Below are 15413 nucleotides of genomic sequence, written 5' to 3'. Positions count from 1 at the left end.
AACGTGATGAATTTAAATATTTCCCGGTGATTGGTGGTTGTGGCAACATTTGGTATGACAGCGCAATCCATATTCGTTAAATTTCAAAAGAATTCTAGTTGTATACATCAAACAAGTAAATATTTCTAAAACAAACCATATATTTAATATTAAGTTTGATCTTAACGATATTCATTTGACTGAATACCCGTTCAATCACGGCATTTGACCACGGTAGACTTAAAATTCCAATCGAACATAGAGCGATTTATTCGAAAGATTTGTTTTTGCCAGCACCTCCCCAACGCTTGACCATAGTGTTGGTATAATATTTAGAGCGATCGATTTTCTCATGGTAGTCGCACGCAATCCCTTCGGTAAATTCGGCTATGGGGTCGGAAACGATTCCTTCTGGATATTACACACATCCATTTTCACCAAAAATCTAATATTTCCCCATACTCATTTTGAGTATCGGGTATACAAATGTTGAAGAAAAATTATTAATGGCTGCATAAAATTTAAATATTTATATATCAGTAAAATCATTTTATTTTAATGCTTTATATGCTTATTTTGTTTAATAAAAAAGCGCGGACATACATGTGTTCAAATAAATCATGAAAAACGTGTTGAACCGTGCTTTGAATATTTTAACGGTGCGGGTTAGTGCGTGCTGGAACTTTTTACTTCAGTGCCACGATGAGTCGTGCCAAACTATTTCAGTCCTTGCCCATCTCTAGTACATATATATGTATGTGTGCTGCCCATAGCCCATTCCCATACACACACACATATACATACATTACGGCAAAGCAGAGGCTCCGCCATTTTGACGCGGCTACGTCGCCGACTGCTGCTTTTCCTATAAGAAGGCCGGCACCAAGCGCTCTCGGTCCATTATATCCATATTTTTGACCTGCTCGGACCACTTCCTTTTCCTCTTACTTATTGTTATTTTTCTAATACTAATGGCATTCTTTAGCAGAGTGCTACGGCCATGTCGGAAGTATTTGCTTAAATTGAAATAAAATTATTATCTGGTTGCGGCGGTTGCGACGGCGGCAGCCGCCACCCAGGCTGGTGAATTCTGCATCGTTATTAAGGGCCCCTCCGGAACACTGTGGTCTCTGGGACAGTGATTCCAGAATCTGAGCGTCAAAATATGCTATATCTTACAAAAATACAAGCTAGAACAAGCTACAAATAGATATATAGATTTCTAATTGTGTTATTATTTCATCTAATTCGCTATTACTCGAATCGGTATATTTATCGCTGGAACGTGTTGAATTTAAATATTTCCCGGTGATTGGTGGTCGTGGCAACATTTGGTATGACAGCGCAATCCATATTCGTTAAATTTCAAAAGAATTCTAGTCGTATACATCAAACAAGTAAATATTTCTAAAACAAACCATATATTTAATATTAAGTTTGATCTTAACGATATTCATTTGACTGAATACCCGTTCAATCACGGCATTTGACCACGGTAGACTTAAAATTCCAATGGAAAATAGAGCGATTTATTCGAAAGATTTGTTTTTGCCAGCACCTCCCCAACGCTTGACCATAGTGTTGGTATAATATTTAGAGCGATCGATTTTCTCATGGTAGTCGCACGCAATCCCTTCGGGAAATTCGGCTATGGGGTCGGAAACGATTCCTTCTGGATGTTACACACATCCATTTTCACCAAAAATCTAATATTTCCCCATACTCATTTTGAGTATCGGGTATACAAATGTTGAAGAAAAATTATTATTTTTTTTTTTAACTTTATAAAAACATTTATTGCGGATGCATCTGCAGCTGGATTGGTACTCAGCCCCTTGGATATTCTCCATATGGACCGACAAATAAAAAAAAATACACTTATGGTAATCTCTTAGCATTAGGGACCATTAGGGTTCATGTATCCTTGCTGCACGTACAACGCAGAGGGCAATGAATCGCTCCAGCGTCATGGCAAAGTCTGATTCGATGTCGGTTTTTTTACACAATACCTTGCACACGGTTAGGAAGTATGTGCGCATTTTCTCTCCAAGATCACTTTCGAGAAACTCGTGACGATTAATCCACATAATTATGACGAGGAAAAACGAGCGCATCAGAATGAACATGTCATGGTATTGATCAGAGTTCGCCAGCTGCTGCCAGCTGACCAACTTTGCAACTTTCAAAAAGATCCATTGCGTCCATTATTTTTTTTGAGCGATCCTGAGAACAAAAATAATTAAGCTAACATATTATTTTGAACGATTAACTTAAAATTTATTCAACTTACACGTAATTTCTTCTTCTGTGTCTGATTTCCATTACCACCATTTTGAAAGAGTAAAGCAAACTCGCGACTTTTTTCATTTTCTGCATCAATAAGACATTGAACAAATTTACAAAAGTGCCCATTTGCTCGAATTTTATTTCCCAAATTCAAATTATAAGCTTCTACTGAGCTCGTGGTTCTAGTTGACCTCTTAAACACGGATATGCTTTTTGGTCCCTCCTATAAAATTAGGGTTAAAAATTGATAAGTAAAATACAACTCAATTATTAAACAATAAATAAAATATACCTTTTTAAGCCACTGTCTATTAAAATATTTAAAAAATGGAGAAAACAGCTTCTTTAAGTTTATTGCTTCGCCTTTTAGAAGGTTAAATGCTTCGACAATTTTGCTTTCTGGTAAAAGCGGCAAGTGCAAAAATTTCATAAATAGCATGTAAGCTTTCTTATTGCATTTCAGCGTATTTTCAAAACCACTCGATTGCTTGGCATTTTTCTTGCATGCTTGAGTAAAATGAAACCAACAGGCGTAAAAATTCATGTTGGGATGCAGACCTTTTAACGCGTTACGCATTGCCTTTTCGTAATCTGATATAAAGGATGCTCCTTTAAGGCAGCAAATGTTCGAGTCTATATATGTGAATAAGTGCTGATAACACAGCTCCGTTTTGCGAGTCATCAAAACAAAAACAAAAGGGGTTATCTAATTACAAAAAATTTTTGATTAGAGTTAGTAAATAAAGTGTAGCATAAGAAGAAATTTACCTTCTGCAAATATTTAATATAAATTATTAAAAGTTGCTTAAAATCTCCAAAAGGGCACACTTTAAATGTAGCATCAATTAAATAATGCCTATTATGCTCCGGAATGTTGGCTTGCATCAAGGTGATTACCTTGTCTGATGAAAATATGCAATAAGCAAACGAGCTCGATGCGTACACTTTTTTATAGAACTGATTTGCAGTATTTCCCTTGGTTATTCCAAAACGGTTCATAATATTTTCGTCTTGAAAAGCTTCCAGAACATTCTCTGCAGAAGATGGAGGCTTTGGCAAGAAAGGCTGTCTTTTTCTTTGCAAAGTGCGTTTGACAGAGTCATAATTTATTTAAATCTCCGCTTCACCTTTTGTTTTCCTAATTAATTGAATAGAAAAATAATACATCAGTCTGTGTGCATTTCTTGTCTGCTCGCATGCACATATGTATGTACACACATGTACACCTATGTACATACATATGTATGTATGTACATCAGGGGACGGCACGGCCAATGCGCGCAGACGGACTTCGAAACGAGCATTTACCGGTCAAAAACCGAGCGACGACCAAAGTCTCGCAAACGGACTTAAAGGGGCATGATTCGCAAGAAACAACGGATCACGTAATAGAACATGAACGATCATGTCAAACTGCGACCCGGCACAACGCGTTTGTAACAGTGGTCGGCAGCAACACAATAATACTTTTTGTTTTAGTTTGACTTCTGTCAACGCACACAAACGCAATGTAATGTGTGCGTGCCGACCGCTGAAGTATATATGTACATATGTACATACATATGTACATACATATGTATGTGCCTCACAGCTTAAATGAACCAGAGCACTTTTCAAACTTCAAACCCCTGTAAAAATCAATTGAGCAGTCCTATAAAAAAAATTGTAATACAATTCTGTTAAGATTTTACCAAAGACTATACAATACCAAGATGTTGCATGAGCGACCAAAAAGCTGTTCTATGGCGGGTCCTAACATTAGAACCCAAATGGCACGAGGGAGCGCGCGGGGTTTCAATTCCCTTTTCGACTGTACTTCGTCTCTACCGCGACCCCGCTGCCCATCGGTTTCGTCTGTTCGGCAATTCTAGACCCTCGAGCCTCAGCACCGTCGAATCGGTGGTCGCGGATCGCCGATGTCTTTGGAGCGGCACAGTGGGACCTATGGCCGTCTCAGCTTGCTAAATTAGTTAGTGAATATGAGTTCAATAAATATTTGCACACTGAAAAAATGTTAAACTTTAAACTAAAACAATCTTGAAAATTCGATTGGAAAATTCTCTATTAGATGCGTACATTAAATTTATCTAAAGCACTCATACAATTTTTTTTACTATTTCGGCTGAGTCCCCACTGTGCCGCGCCAAAGACATCAGCGATCACGGTTTCGGCACGCAGACGATTCATATTTTGTTTTTGTATTCTTTCTCTCGAGACACACCGACTCGACGCTGACCGAGGCATTGACGAAGCCGAGTAGCGTAAAAGAGAATTCAAGTAATAGCCCCGCGCGCCCGTACCATGAAGCGTCAAACAAAAATTGAAAAAGAATTTGTTCCTCATGCAACATCTTGGTATTGTATAGTCTTTAATTTTACTTATCTTACCAACCAAAAAAAAAAAGTTCGATATTCTTCTCCGTTACCCCGCAAAAAGGAAAAAAACAAAATGCGCACTAGAAAACACCCCCACAGCCTATTTGGTTCAAATTCTCTTTGAACAAAATAAGCTGTGGGGTGGAAAAAGGCAGTATTTTTGTTATTTATTATTTAAAACGTCTTAGAAAAATGTTAAAAAATATAAGAAGTTCGTTTTGTTTGTCATTTGATTTTCATTGGTAAGTTTGATGGTTTAGAAGTTATGAAAATTTTAAATTTTTAACGTGCTTTGGTTCATTTAAGCTGTGAGCCACTGTACAAACATACATACATACATATGTAGCAAGGCAGTATGTATTATTAAAATTTTAATTAATATATTAACTTACTCAGCAAGAACATCATTGAATACTTTTTTGGTGTCGAAATTGCTATTATTTTCGCACTTCAGTTTTATTTCACTAAGAGCACTGATTTTTTCCATTTCATCACTCTGAGGGCCATGGCTATGCACAACATATTCAGGATTTAAGTAAACTCTAGATTTGTCTGCACTTAAATAAACTCTAGCTTTACAGAGTTTAACCCGGCATATGTATGTGGTTTCGCTTAGTTTTAATTGTTTGTTTTTTACATAAATTTGTTGCTCGCATAATGAAAACAACAGTAACGAGCAGCCCGCTCGGCTTCCTTCTCTGAATTAAAATTTAATATTTTCGTAGTCCATGTTCTTACTGTCTGAGCAACCGAATCGGAATGAATGCAGCAGAATAATGCGGCATATTTTTTGCGCGCGCCTCGCACGCTTTGCCTATTGCACAGAAAAAAATATTTTATAACATTCTATTCTATGCACATGTTTAAAAACAATAAATTATCTACATATTACATATTAAATAATACGTTTATATTACATTAAATACAACACGGCATTCTTTAACAATTTTTGTTTAATGAAATTAACTTCCTAATAAAAACGCTGTTCATAAATTATGCAGTAGCTATATTTGCTCAATTAAGACAATATTTTTTACGGTGCATTTACAGTTAGGTAACCAGCTGAAGATAAAGAGTATGTGCGAGAGGGACAGAAAATCAGTCAGAACATGTCGTCGAGCGCTGCGTAGCCACTGCAAATTTATTTGTTCCTTTTGTTTTGTTTTTTTTTTGTATTTTTTGATGGTGTATCGGCATAATTTGCTCAAAATCGCTGCGCGGATATATGTCGCTTCTAAGCGTCATAGCTCCGCGCGGAGATATGTCGTTTGTGACACGGCGGAGCTATGTCGTCTCAAAACGTCATATCTCCGAGCGGAGATATGACGCTTTCAAACGACATAAGTCCGCCAGAAAAAAAGCGACATAATTCCGCCGGCAAAATGTACTGGGCGGAGATATGTCGTCGGAGATATGACGCTATGCCGTACTAAATTCAAATAATACATGTCATATTTTACATTTTACATGTAGTTGCAGTGTTTTTAGCTGAACAATAGGAAGGTAACACTAGTTGTAGGTATTCGGTATTTTTTCATGCAAGTATTTTGAGTAAAGAAATGTAAGGTAACACTAGACTTAATATTAACATGTGCTCTCTTTTACAATGGATTGCGTTTTCTCAGTCCGTTCCTGTCCTCGGAGCGGGCTCCATATAAGTGGCGGCGCAGGGCTGATTGTCAGCATCACGTTGGCTGGGTGCGAACCGCCGCAACTTTAGCATTTAGCTGGGTGCGGACCGCCGCAATTTTCGCATTTAGCTGGGTGCGGTGGACGAAACCACCGCACTTTACACAGACGAAGCCGCGTTGACAGAAGTTGTTAAGCAGCCGCAATTTTCGCATTTAGCTGGGAGTGGTGGACGAAACCACCGCACTTTACACAGACGAAGTAGCGTTTGTGTGTGTGTGTGTGTGTGTGTGTGGGATTATTTCTGGCTGTTGGTTGGCTTGTGTCAGCTTCCATGGCATGCCGCGCCTGGGCGTTGGCTTGATCGGTCTCCTCCGCCTTCTCCCTCACCCGTTTTGACGTGAGAGTGGCGTCGGTTCGGCGTTCCCTTTTGGGTTTGGCGCCTTTTTGTGGGGATTTGCGGTGGTTTGTGTTGGTGTTTGTGTAGCTCGGCTGCAGCCGCCGTCGCTGTGGCGTCAGCGGTGCGCGCTGGCGTTTTCTTTTTGTCTTTCGTATGCAACGGCGGCAATACGTAATTAGCATAGCGCAACGTAACCCAGCTCGAGCCTTCGCCTGTTCCAGCAGGATAGGGGAGCCAGTGTTACGTTACGCCATGGGGACTTTATTGTACAGATACTATTCTAGCATTTTAAATACAAATTATTAGGGCTGTAGTTTACCATAAATATTCTGTAAATACAGTATGTCTATTAATTGTTTGCAAAATGAAAAAAGTCACGAAAGTTCAACTTAAACATAATTATTTATTAGAAAAGGCACTTGTTTTCATGTTCAGTCCTATACAATGGTTTTCTTTAGTGTATTCTTAACAAAAGAAAATGAAAAAGAAACAAAAACATAAACAATTCATAAAAAAAAAACAAAAACAGCAAATATCGTGTGTCTATTAAATCTTTGCAAAATGAAAACAGTAATTTTAAAAAAGGTATATCTTTAAATGATGCAGCTCTATTTGGCTAATATTTTGTGTGTCCTCCATTAGCATCCAATACTTCTCTGAGACGTCGCGACATCGATGATATTAGGACATTTATGTCGTAATATTCGGGTATTTTTAGCCACTCCTCGTTTATACACAGAATCAAATTACTTTTTGAGGTGGGGCGTCGTTTGGCCACCCTTTTCTTTAACAAGGCCCACAAATTCTCGATAGGATTAAGATCCGGACTCTGGGGGGGCGTGTCAATCACTTTGTTGCAATTGTAAAGTAGCCAAGTGCGGCAAATGAATGATTTGTGCTTTGGATCATTGTCCTGGTACAGCTTGTATTTAAGTTTGCTGGTGTTCTGTGGATCAACGAAGCCAAAATTCTGCGCACTTTTTGTCAATTCATTCTTTAAAATGTCCAAATAAAATTCTTTTGTCATAATGCCATTGAAAATGCGCAGCTCTCCAACACCTTTGGAAGAAATTGTTAAAGTTATTTTATTTGTAAGACAGCAGAAGATCAGTATACAGAATTATATGTGCTTCCGAGTAACATACGCAAGAGACAGACGCCGAAAGAAGAATATCGATATGAGAACATCGATATGCAGCAGGGCACATGCGCAGTGTTGTTAGAGATCAATATCTAATTATCGTGGCGGTCACTTTGAACACTCCTCCTCAACACAACGCATGTTTACAAACTTTAAATATACTTAACTAATATTCAATAACATGTCAAGCACTTATAAACGATCTTTTAAACCAAATGCGAATACAAATTTATGGTGCTTAACCTTGGCTAAGTTCTTTGTGAGGACATCTGCTATCATCTCATCGGTTCGCAGATACGCAATGTTGACTTCACCTCTCTTGAGAACCTCTCGAATATGATGTATCTTGACGTCGATGTGCTTTGTACGTGTATGAAACATGGGGTTTCTAGCAAGCTGCTGTGCTCCAATGTTGTCGCCGTACATCTGAATAGCTGACTCCTTGGACATCAGCTTCAAGTCAATCAGTAGGCTGCGAAAGTATATCGCCTCTTTTGCTGCAGATGATAAGGCTATGTACTCTGCCTCCGTGGAACTGAGGGCAACCGTCGATTGCTTTCTTGACTCCCAAGAAACCGCTCCTCCTGCCAACATGCATACATAGCCAGTGAATGACTTTCGGTTCGTCATATCACTTGCCCAATCTGCATCAACAAAACACTCAATTGCCTTTCCTTGCTTTGTGTAGCATATCTCCCAGTCGATAGTTTTTGCCAAATATCGAAGGATGTGCTTGGCTGCCGCTTCATGCTCGGAATGAGGATCCTTGTTACGTTGTGCTAATTTGTTCACCGAATGCGCAATGTCCGGACGAGTCATAGCAGCAAGATAAGATAACTCTCCAATTAGCTTTTGGAACGATGTGATGTCGACCCTGCGGCAGTCCTCTTTGTTGCATGCCACCTGGTAACCAGCTTCAAGAGGCGTGGACGTCTGTCGACAATCTTTCAAATTGTACTGTTCGAGCAACTCTCTAATATACTTCCGTTGGCTGATTGAAATCGCACCCGTACTGCCTTCACGTTTCACCTCAATACCTAAAAAGTATTGCATAGGCCCGATGTCAACCACATCAAATTCTGCTGCGATCTTTATCTTGATATCAGATATATCATCTAGGTCCTTACACGCCAAAATAATGTCATCTACGTAGACAGCTATTAGACACATATTTTTACCTGGCTTACAATACAGACAGGGTTCGTTGACAGTCGGTATAAAACCAATGCGTCTCAGCGTTGCATCCAACGTAGAGTTCCACACTCTTCCTGATTGTTTTAGGCCATATATACTTTTGTAAAGCCTCAAAAGTTGATTTGGGAGAACTTCGCTGATGAAGCCCTCAGGTTGTCTCATAAAAACCTGATCTTCCAATTCGCCGTTGAGATACGCCGTGACAACATCCATTTGATGTAGGTGGAGACCATGTTCGACTGCAAGTGCAATTATCAACCTGATAGTTGCGTGGCGTACAACTGGTGCAAATGTTTCCTTGTAGTCGATCCCGTAGCGTTGGCTACAACCTTTCGCCACCAGACGTGATTTGAGCCTGTTCACGCTTCCATCCGGATTGGACTTAACTGCATAAACCCATCTGCATCCAATGGACTTTTTCCCGCTAGGCAATTTAGTAAGCGACCACGTGCCGTTCTTCACGAGAGATTCGTACTCGTCCTTCATTGATGCTTTCCATATCTCGCCTTCAGTAGACCGTTCAGCTTGTGCGTAGTTTTGTGGAACTTGTACGTCTGCTGCCAGTATCGCATTGAGCATATGATACTGCTTCCTTGGTCGTCCTGGTTTGCCCGTCCGTACTATGGTTGGGCGTCCTGGTCCTCTTATTGGTTCTGGAATTACAAGAATGTCATTACTAGACCTAATCTCCTCCTGATTTTCTGGCTCATTTTCTGGATCTTTAAATTGCTCGCTATCCATTTCGGGTTCAGAGTCCTGGTTTTGTTGAACCTCAATTGATGCCATGTCATTGGAACATGATGCATCTAGTTTGCCCCCTTCAGGTTCTACAAAAATGACATCCCTACTCTCTACGAGTTTCCTGGTTTCTTTACTGACCAAACGGTATGCTTTGGCTGTATCCGAGTAGCCCACCATACTCTAAGCCTTTCTGTGCGAACTTTGATTTCTTTGTTTTATCTAGAGCTATCGCTACTGAGCCAAAAACTCTTAAATGCGATACCACTGGCTTTCTACCTGTCCATATTTCAAAAGGTGTCACCCCGCTCAAGCAGCTGCTTGCCACTCTATTTCGCAAATACGTGGCAGTTCGAATCGCTTCTGCCCAATAGCATTCACTTAACCCAGCATGCAGCAGCATACTTCTTGCCATTTCTACCAATGTTCTGTTGGCCCTTTCTGCAACTCCGTTTTGTTGAGGTGTATATGGCACTGTTAAGTTTCGCTTTATTCCATTTTGGTTTAGGTAATTATCAAAAACGTTTGATATGTATTCTCGGCCATTGTCGCTTCGTAAAACCTTGACTTTTCTCCCAGTTTGGCACTCAACTTGACTTTTAAATTCTTTAAAAGCCTCGAAAACCTGATCTTTGGTTTTTAGGAAACTTACTGATACATATCTTGAACAATCATCAATAAATGTGGCGAAATATCGATTGCCTCCCATTGACTGCTTTTGCATTGGACCGCATACATCAGTATGTATTAAGTCTAGAACGCCCTTTGACCTGTTTGTGCTCGATTGAAATGGTTGCACGCAAATTTTACTTTTTGCGCATGTTGCACACACTTGTTTTGGCTTGTATATGCCCTTGAGACCTATTACCATCTCCTTGTTAACCATTTCCTTTAGTGCGTCAAAATGTACATGGCCGAACCTATTGTGCCATTTGAATGCATCTGCCTCAACATTTACAATGTTCATACACTTTTCCTGATTGTCCTGAACCATAAACAATCCATTTTCCAGATGTGCCTTTATAACTATTTTTCCGTTTTCAAAAATCATCGCTTGATTTTTCTCAAACACAACTTTTTTTCCATGTTTTAATAGTTTTGTGACCGATATAAAATTGTACTGCAAATCTGGTACCAAGATAACCTTTTCCAGCGTAACGGATCTATCACCGAACTTTACTTGAACAGTTCCATGCCCTTCAGCAATAAGTGATTTACCGCCGGCTAAAAATACTTTTTGATTATCTTCCGTGAACGACACAAAGCGTTCCTTGTCACAACATAGATGCGCCGTTGCGCCACTGTCTATGCACCATGCATTTAACATCTGGTCATTTGGCTTAGCTAAACTTAGGATTGGTACATATTTTTCTGGTTCCACTTTGGCATATTCGGTTACGCAAAGCATTGTACCCAATCTTTCCCCGCTTTTACTGTTTGCGCCCTTGTTGTTTGCTCCTTCCTGCTTGCTTTTAGCACGGCATTCCGATTTAAAATGCCCTTCCTTTCCGCACTTAAAACACTTTTTGCCCTTCTTAAAGTTTTTCTTAAAATTGTTTTTGTCATAACTGACGTGTAGTTCCGCCTATTCGCTTCTTCAGAAATTTTTATTTTTAGCATGCTCAAGCTCGGCAAATCATCTCGCGTCTCAATCGCAACAACAAAACTTTCATACGATTTAGGCAAACCATTTAGCAACACAACTGATAAGATCTTTTCATCAACCTTTATGTTGACCTCTGCTAAAGCCTCGTGTACCACCTGGAATTTCCGCAAATATTCCTGTGCACTTATACTATCCGACATTTTTAACGTCAACAATTGTTTAATTAAAAGCACTACCCTTGCTGGTCCGCTTGGCCTGTGAATTTTATTTAGGTTTTGCCATGCCTGCGACGACGATACACAATTTTTAATATTGTTTAGTTGGGTCGATTTAACACAAAGTAAAATTGACGCCAACGCCTTTTGATCCTTTAGTTCAAAAGCTGCACGTTGCTCATTTGTTGCACTTTCACTAAGCTCAATTTTACCACTGACGATTGGCCACAAATCATTTTGTATGAGAACACTTCTCATCAAAACTTCCCATGTGCTATAATTGTTTTCGTCCAGTTTGTCAATATTGAAATTCATATTTCCACTCATTTTTTATACTTATTGTCCCACAGTGCAAAATTTGTAACTGTCGATCGTCTCATGCACAAAGCAACTACGACGACAATACTGTTGTCCGTGTCTTTCTTTTGTTTTTTCGTTTTCTTTTAAGTATCCCTCCGAGTTGCTATTTACACACACACACTCGCGATTTTCTATGCCTTGGTATACACACTTTTGGGTATACACACTCGCGGTTTTGTGCGACTTGGCATACGCACTTTTTGGTATACACACTTGAGTCTCCGTTCGCTTTTGTGTTTCTTGATCCGTTGGGACTGCTTTATTTTGGACTTTAAACCACGGCAACGGTCCGATTCGCTGCAAAATTCTAATCAAAAAAACACAATGCGAATCTCCGTTGAATTTGTTCAACTTGTTCTTTTGCCTTTCTATGTACACACATACACTAATGAGTCTATGCCATTTTTTTAGCACTGCTTTTCACTAAGCACCAAACAATGTTTATTGTTTCTCACTGTTTCTGTTTTATACTGTTTCTGGGTGAATTGGTGTCTGGGCCCATAACCTGTTAAAGTTATTTTATTTGTAAGACAGCAGAAGATCAGTATACAGAATTATATGTGCTTCCGAGTAACATACGCAAGAGACAGACGCCGAAAGAAGAATATCGTTATGAGAACATCGATATGCAGCAGGGCACATGCGCAGTGTTGTTAGAGATCAATATCTAATTATCGTGGCGGTCACTTTGAACATTTAATATTAAGTTTGATCTTAACGATATTCATTTGACTGAATACCCGTTCAATCACGGCATTTGACCACGGTAGACCTAAAATTCCAATGGAAAATAGAGCGATTTATTCGAAAGATTTGTTTTTGCCAGCACCTCCCCAACGCTTGACCATAGTGTTGGAATAATATTTAGAGCGATCGATTTTCTCATGGTAGTCGCACGCAATCCCTTCGGTAAATTCGGCTATGGGGTCGGAAACGATTCCTTCTGGATGTTACACACATCCATTTTCACCAAAAATCTAATATTTCCCCATACTCATTTTGAGTATCGGTATTTTGAGTATTTTTTTTTTTTATATATTTTTTTTTTAACTTTATAAAAACATTTATTGCGGATGCATCTGCAGCTGGATTGGTACTCAGCCCCTTGGATATTCTCCATATGGACCGACAAATAAAAAAAAATACACTTATGGTAATCTCTTAGCATTAGGGACCATTAGGGTTCATGTATCCTTGCTGCACGTACAACGCAGAGGGCAATGAATCGCTCCAGCGTCATGGCAAAGTCTGATTCGATGTCGGTTTTTTTACACAATACCTTGCACACGGTTAGGAAGTATGTGCGCATTTTCTCTCCAAGATCACTTTCGAGAAACTCGTGACGATTAATCCACATATTTATGACGAGGAAAAACTAGCGCATCAGAATGAACATGTCATGGTATTGATCAGAGTTCGCCAGCTGCTGCCAGCTGACCAACTTTGCCATTTCGAATGCATTACGCGCATTTCCAGTCATTTGCAGTCTTGCTGGGACTTTGGTGTATCTGCTCAAGATGGTCAGAAGCAGGGCCAGGGCAACGGCACTGCCAGATCCAGATGAGAGCATTAAACGGGGAAAGGCCGCCTGCATATTCAAGAAATTTTCCAAACGCTTGGCTCCCACGCCTTGCACAAAGTTCTTATACAAGCCATTGGCAATAAATTCAATCTGATCTGGATAAAGAATAGATACTAAATTGGAGGCAGTATCTAACAGCGTGAAGCGTTTATTAATGACTATAAAATTATCCTGTTCGTATGTCATCATCATTATGGCCAGAATATATAAATCAAGCTTCTCTTCCAGATCAAAATCTGCCCAAACATATCTGGACAAAGTCGCCTGCAAATAGCTTAGCAGCTGATAGCAATCTGATATTTGCAGTGCACGTTGAAAGTAATCCCTTATAGTCGATTTGGCCAGGAATGTTTTCAAGTCCTCATGATCGTAGCTCTTTCGAATCTTATCCTCGTCTGATTCAATGGAAGAATCAAGTAATTCCGTCGGATTCATTGTAAATTGTATAAAGCGCGCCTCCCCTTGTAAACAAAACAAACGCAGCAGAAGAAGGATTAATGGCTGCATAAAATTAAAATATTTATATATCAGTAAAATCATTTTATTTTAATGCTTTATATGCTTATTTTTTTTAATAAAACATATATATGAATATAATGAGCGGACATACATGTGTTCAAATAAATCATGAAAAACGTGTTGAACCGTGCTTTGAATATTTTAACGGTGCGGGTTAGTGCGTGCTGGAACTTTTTACTTCAGTGCCACGATGAGTCGTGCCAAACTATTTCAGTCCTTGCCCATCTCTAGTACATATATATGTATGTGTGCTGCCCATAGCCCATTCCCATACACACACACATATACATACATTACGGCAAAGCAGAGGCTCCGCCATTTTGACGCGGCTATGTCGCCGACTGCTGCTTTTCCTATAAAAAGGCCGGCACCAAGCGCTCTCGGTCCATTATATCCATATTTTTGACCTGCTCGGACCACTTCCTTTTCCTCTTACTTATTGTTATTTTTCTAATACTAATGGCATTCTTTAGCAGAGTGCTACGGCCATGTCGGAAGTATTTGCTTAAATTGAAATAAAATTATTATCTGGTTGCAGCGGTTGCGGCGGTTGCGACGGTTGCGGCGGTTGCGACGGTTGCGGCGGTTGCGACGGCGGCAGCCGCCACCCAGGCTGGTGAATTCTGCATCGTTATTAAGGGCCCCTCCGGAACACTGTGGTCTCTGGGACAGTGATTCCAGATTCTGAGCGTCAAAATATGCTATATCTTACAAAAATACAAGCTAGAACAAGCTACAAATAGATATATAGATTTCTAATTGTGTTATTATTTCATCTAATTCGCTATTACTCGAATCGGTATATTTATCGCTGGAACGTGTTGAATTTAAATATTTCCCGGTGATTGGTGGTTGTGGCAACATTTGGTATGACAGCGCAATCCATATTCGTTAAATTTCAAAAGAATTCTAGTCGTATACATCAAACAAGTAAATATTTCTAAAACAAACCATATATTTAATATTAAGTTTGATCTTAACGATATTCATTTGACTGAATACCCGTTCAATCACGGCATTTGACCACGGTAGACTTAAAATTCCAATGGAAAATAGAGCGGTTTATTCGAAAGATTTGTTTTTGCCAGCACCTCCCCAACGCTTGACCATAGTGTTGGTATAATATTTAGAGCGATCGATTTTCTCATGGTAGTCGCACGCAATCCCTTCGGGAAATTCGGCTATGGGGTCGGAAACGATTCCTTCTGGATGTTACACACATCCATTTTCACCAAAAATCTAATATTTCCCCATACTCATTTTGAGTATCGGGTATACAAATGTTAAAGAAAAATAATTTTTTTTTTTTTATTTTTTAACTTTATAAAAACATTTATTGCGGATGCATCTGCAGCTGGATTGGTACTCAGCCCCTTGGATATTCTCCAT

The 15413-nt window shown here is 39.4% G+C and overlaps 2 protein-coding genes across 6 annotated transcripts; both read right to left on the bottom strand.

The window, feature by feature from the left end:
* Nucleotides 1–1748: 1748 nt before the first annotated feature.
* Nucleotides 1749–5414, bottom strand: LOC117193441. 5 transcript variants are annotated; one of them, XM_033398193.1, is made up of 5 exons: nt 5033–5406; nt 3034–3403; nt 2558–2971; nt 2270–2488; nt 1749–2202 (listed from the first exon to the last, which is right to left on the bottom strand). In XM_033398193.1, the coding sequence occupies exons 2-5, from the start codon at nt 3262–3264 to the stop codon at nt 2119–2121; spliced, it is 948 nt and encodes a 315-aa protein (XP_033254084.1). In that variant the 5' UTR covers nt 3265–3403; nt 5033–5406; the 3' UTR covers nt 1749–2118. The 5 variants fall into 5 exon arrangements, 3 of the variants coding, with proteins under 3 accessions (XP_033254084.1, XP_033254096.1, XP_033254089.1); XM_033398205.1 differs by lacking the exon at nt 5033–5406 and adding an exon at nt 3574–3814; XM_033398198.1 differs by lacking the exon at nt 5033–5406 and having other exon boundaries at nt 3034–3463.
* A 7884-nt stretch (nt 5415–13298) lies between these two features.
* Nucleotides 13299–13940, bottom strand: LOC117191307. Its single transcript, XM_033396214.1, has one exon. It carries the CDS (start codon nt 13938–13940, stop codon nt 13299–13301), a length of 642 nt encoding a protein of 213 aa, XP_033252105.1.
* Nucleotides 13941–15413: the final 1473 nt, after the last annotated feature.

This window comes from Drosophila miranda, chromosome XL (genome assembly GCF_003369915.1).
Source record: "Drosophila miranda strain MSH22 chromosome XL, D.miranda_PacBio2.1, whole genome shotgun sequence".
NCBI classification, from domain to species: Eukaryota; Metazoa; Arthropoda; class Insecta; order Diptera; family Drosophilidae; genus Drosophila; species Drosophila miranda.
This window is presented reverse-complemented; position numbering and strand designations above follow the sequence as displayed.

Bases quoted from the DNA above. Each gene is read 5' to 3' on its own strand.
- LOC117193441 (XM_033398193.1), bottom strand. From the start codon at position 3,264: ATGAACCGTTTTGGAATAACCAAGGGAAATACTGCAAATCAGTTCTAT. The intron at 2,972-3,033 runs GTAAATTTCTTC...TTTTGTAATTAG, and splicing joins ATATTAAATATTTGCAGAAG to ATAACCCCTTTTGTTTTTGT. The intron at 2,489-2,557 runs GTATATTTTATT...CTAATTTTATAG, and splicing joins ATAGACAGTGGCTTAAAAAG to GAGGGACCAAAAAGCATATC.
- LOC117191307 (XM_033396214.1), bottom strand. From the start codon at position 13,940: ATGAATCCGACGGAATTACTTGATTCTTCCATTGAATCAGACGAGGAT.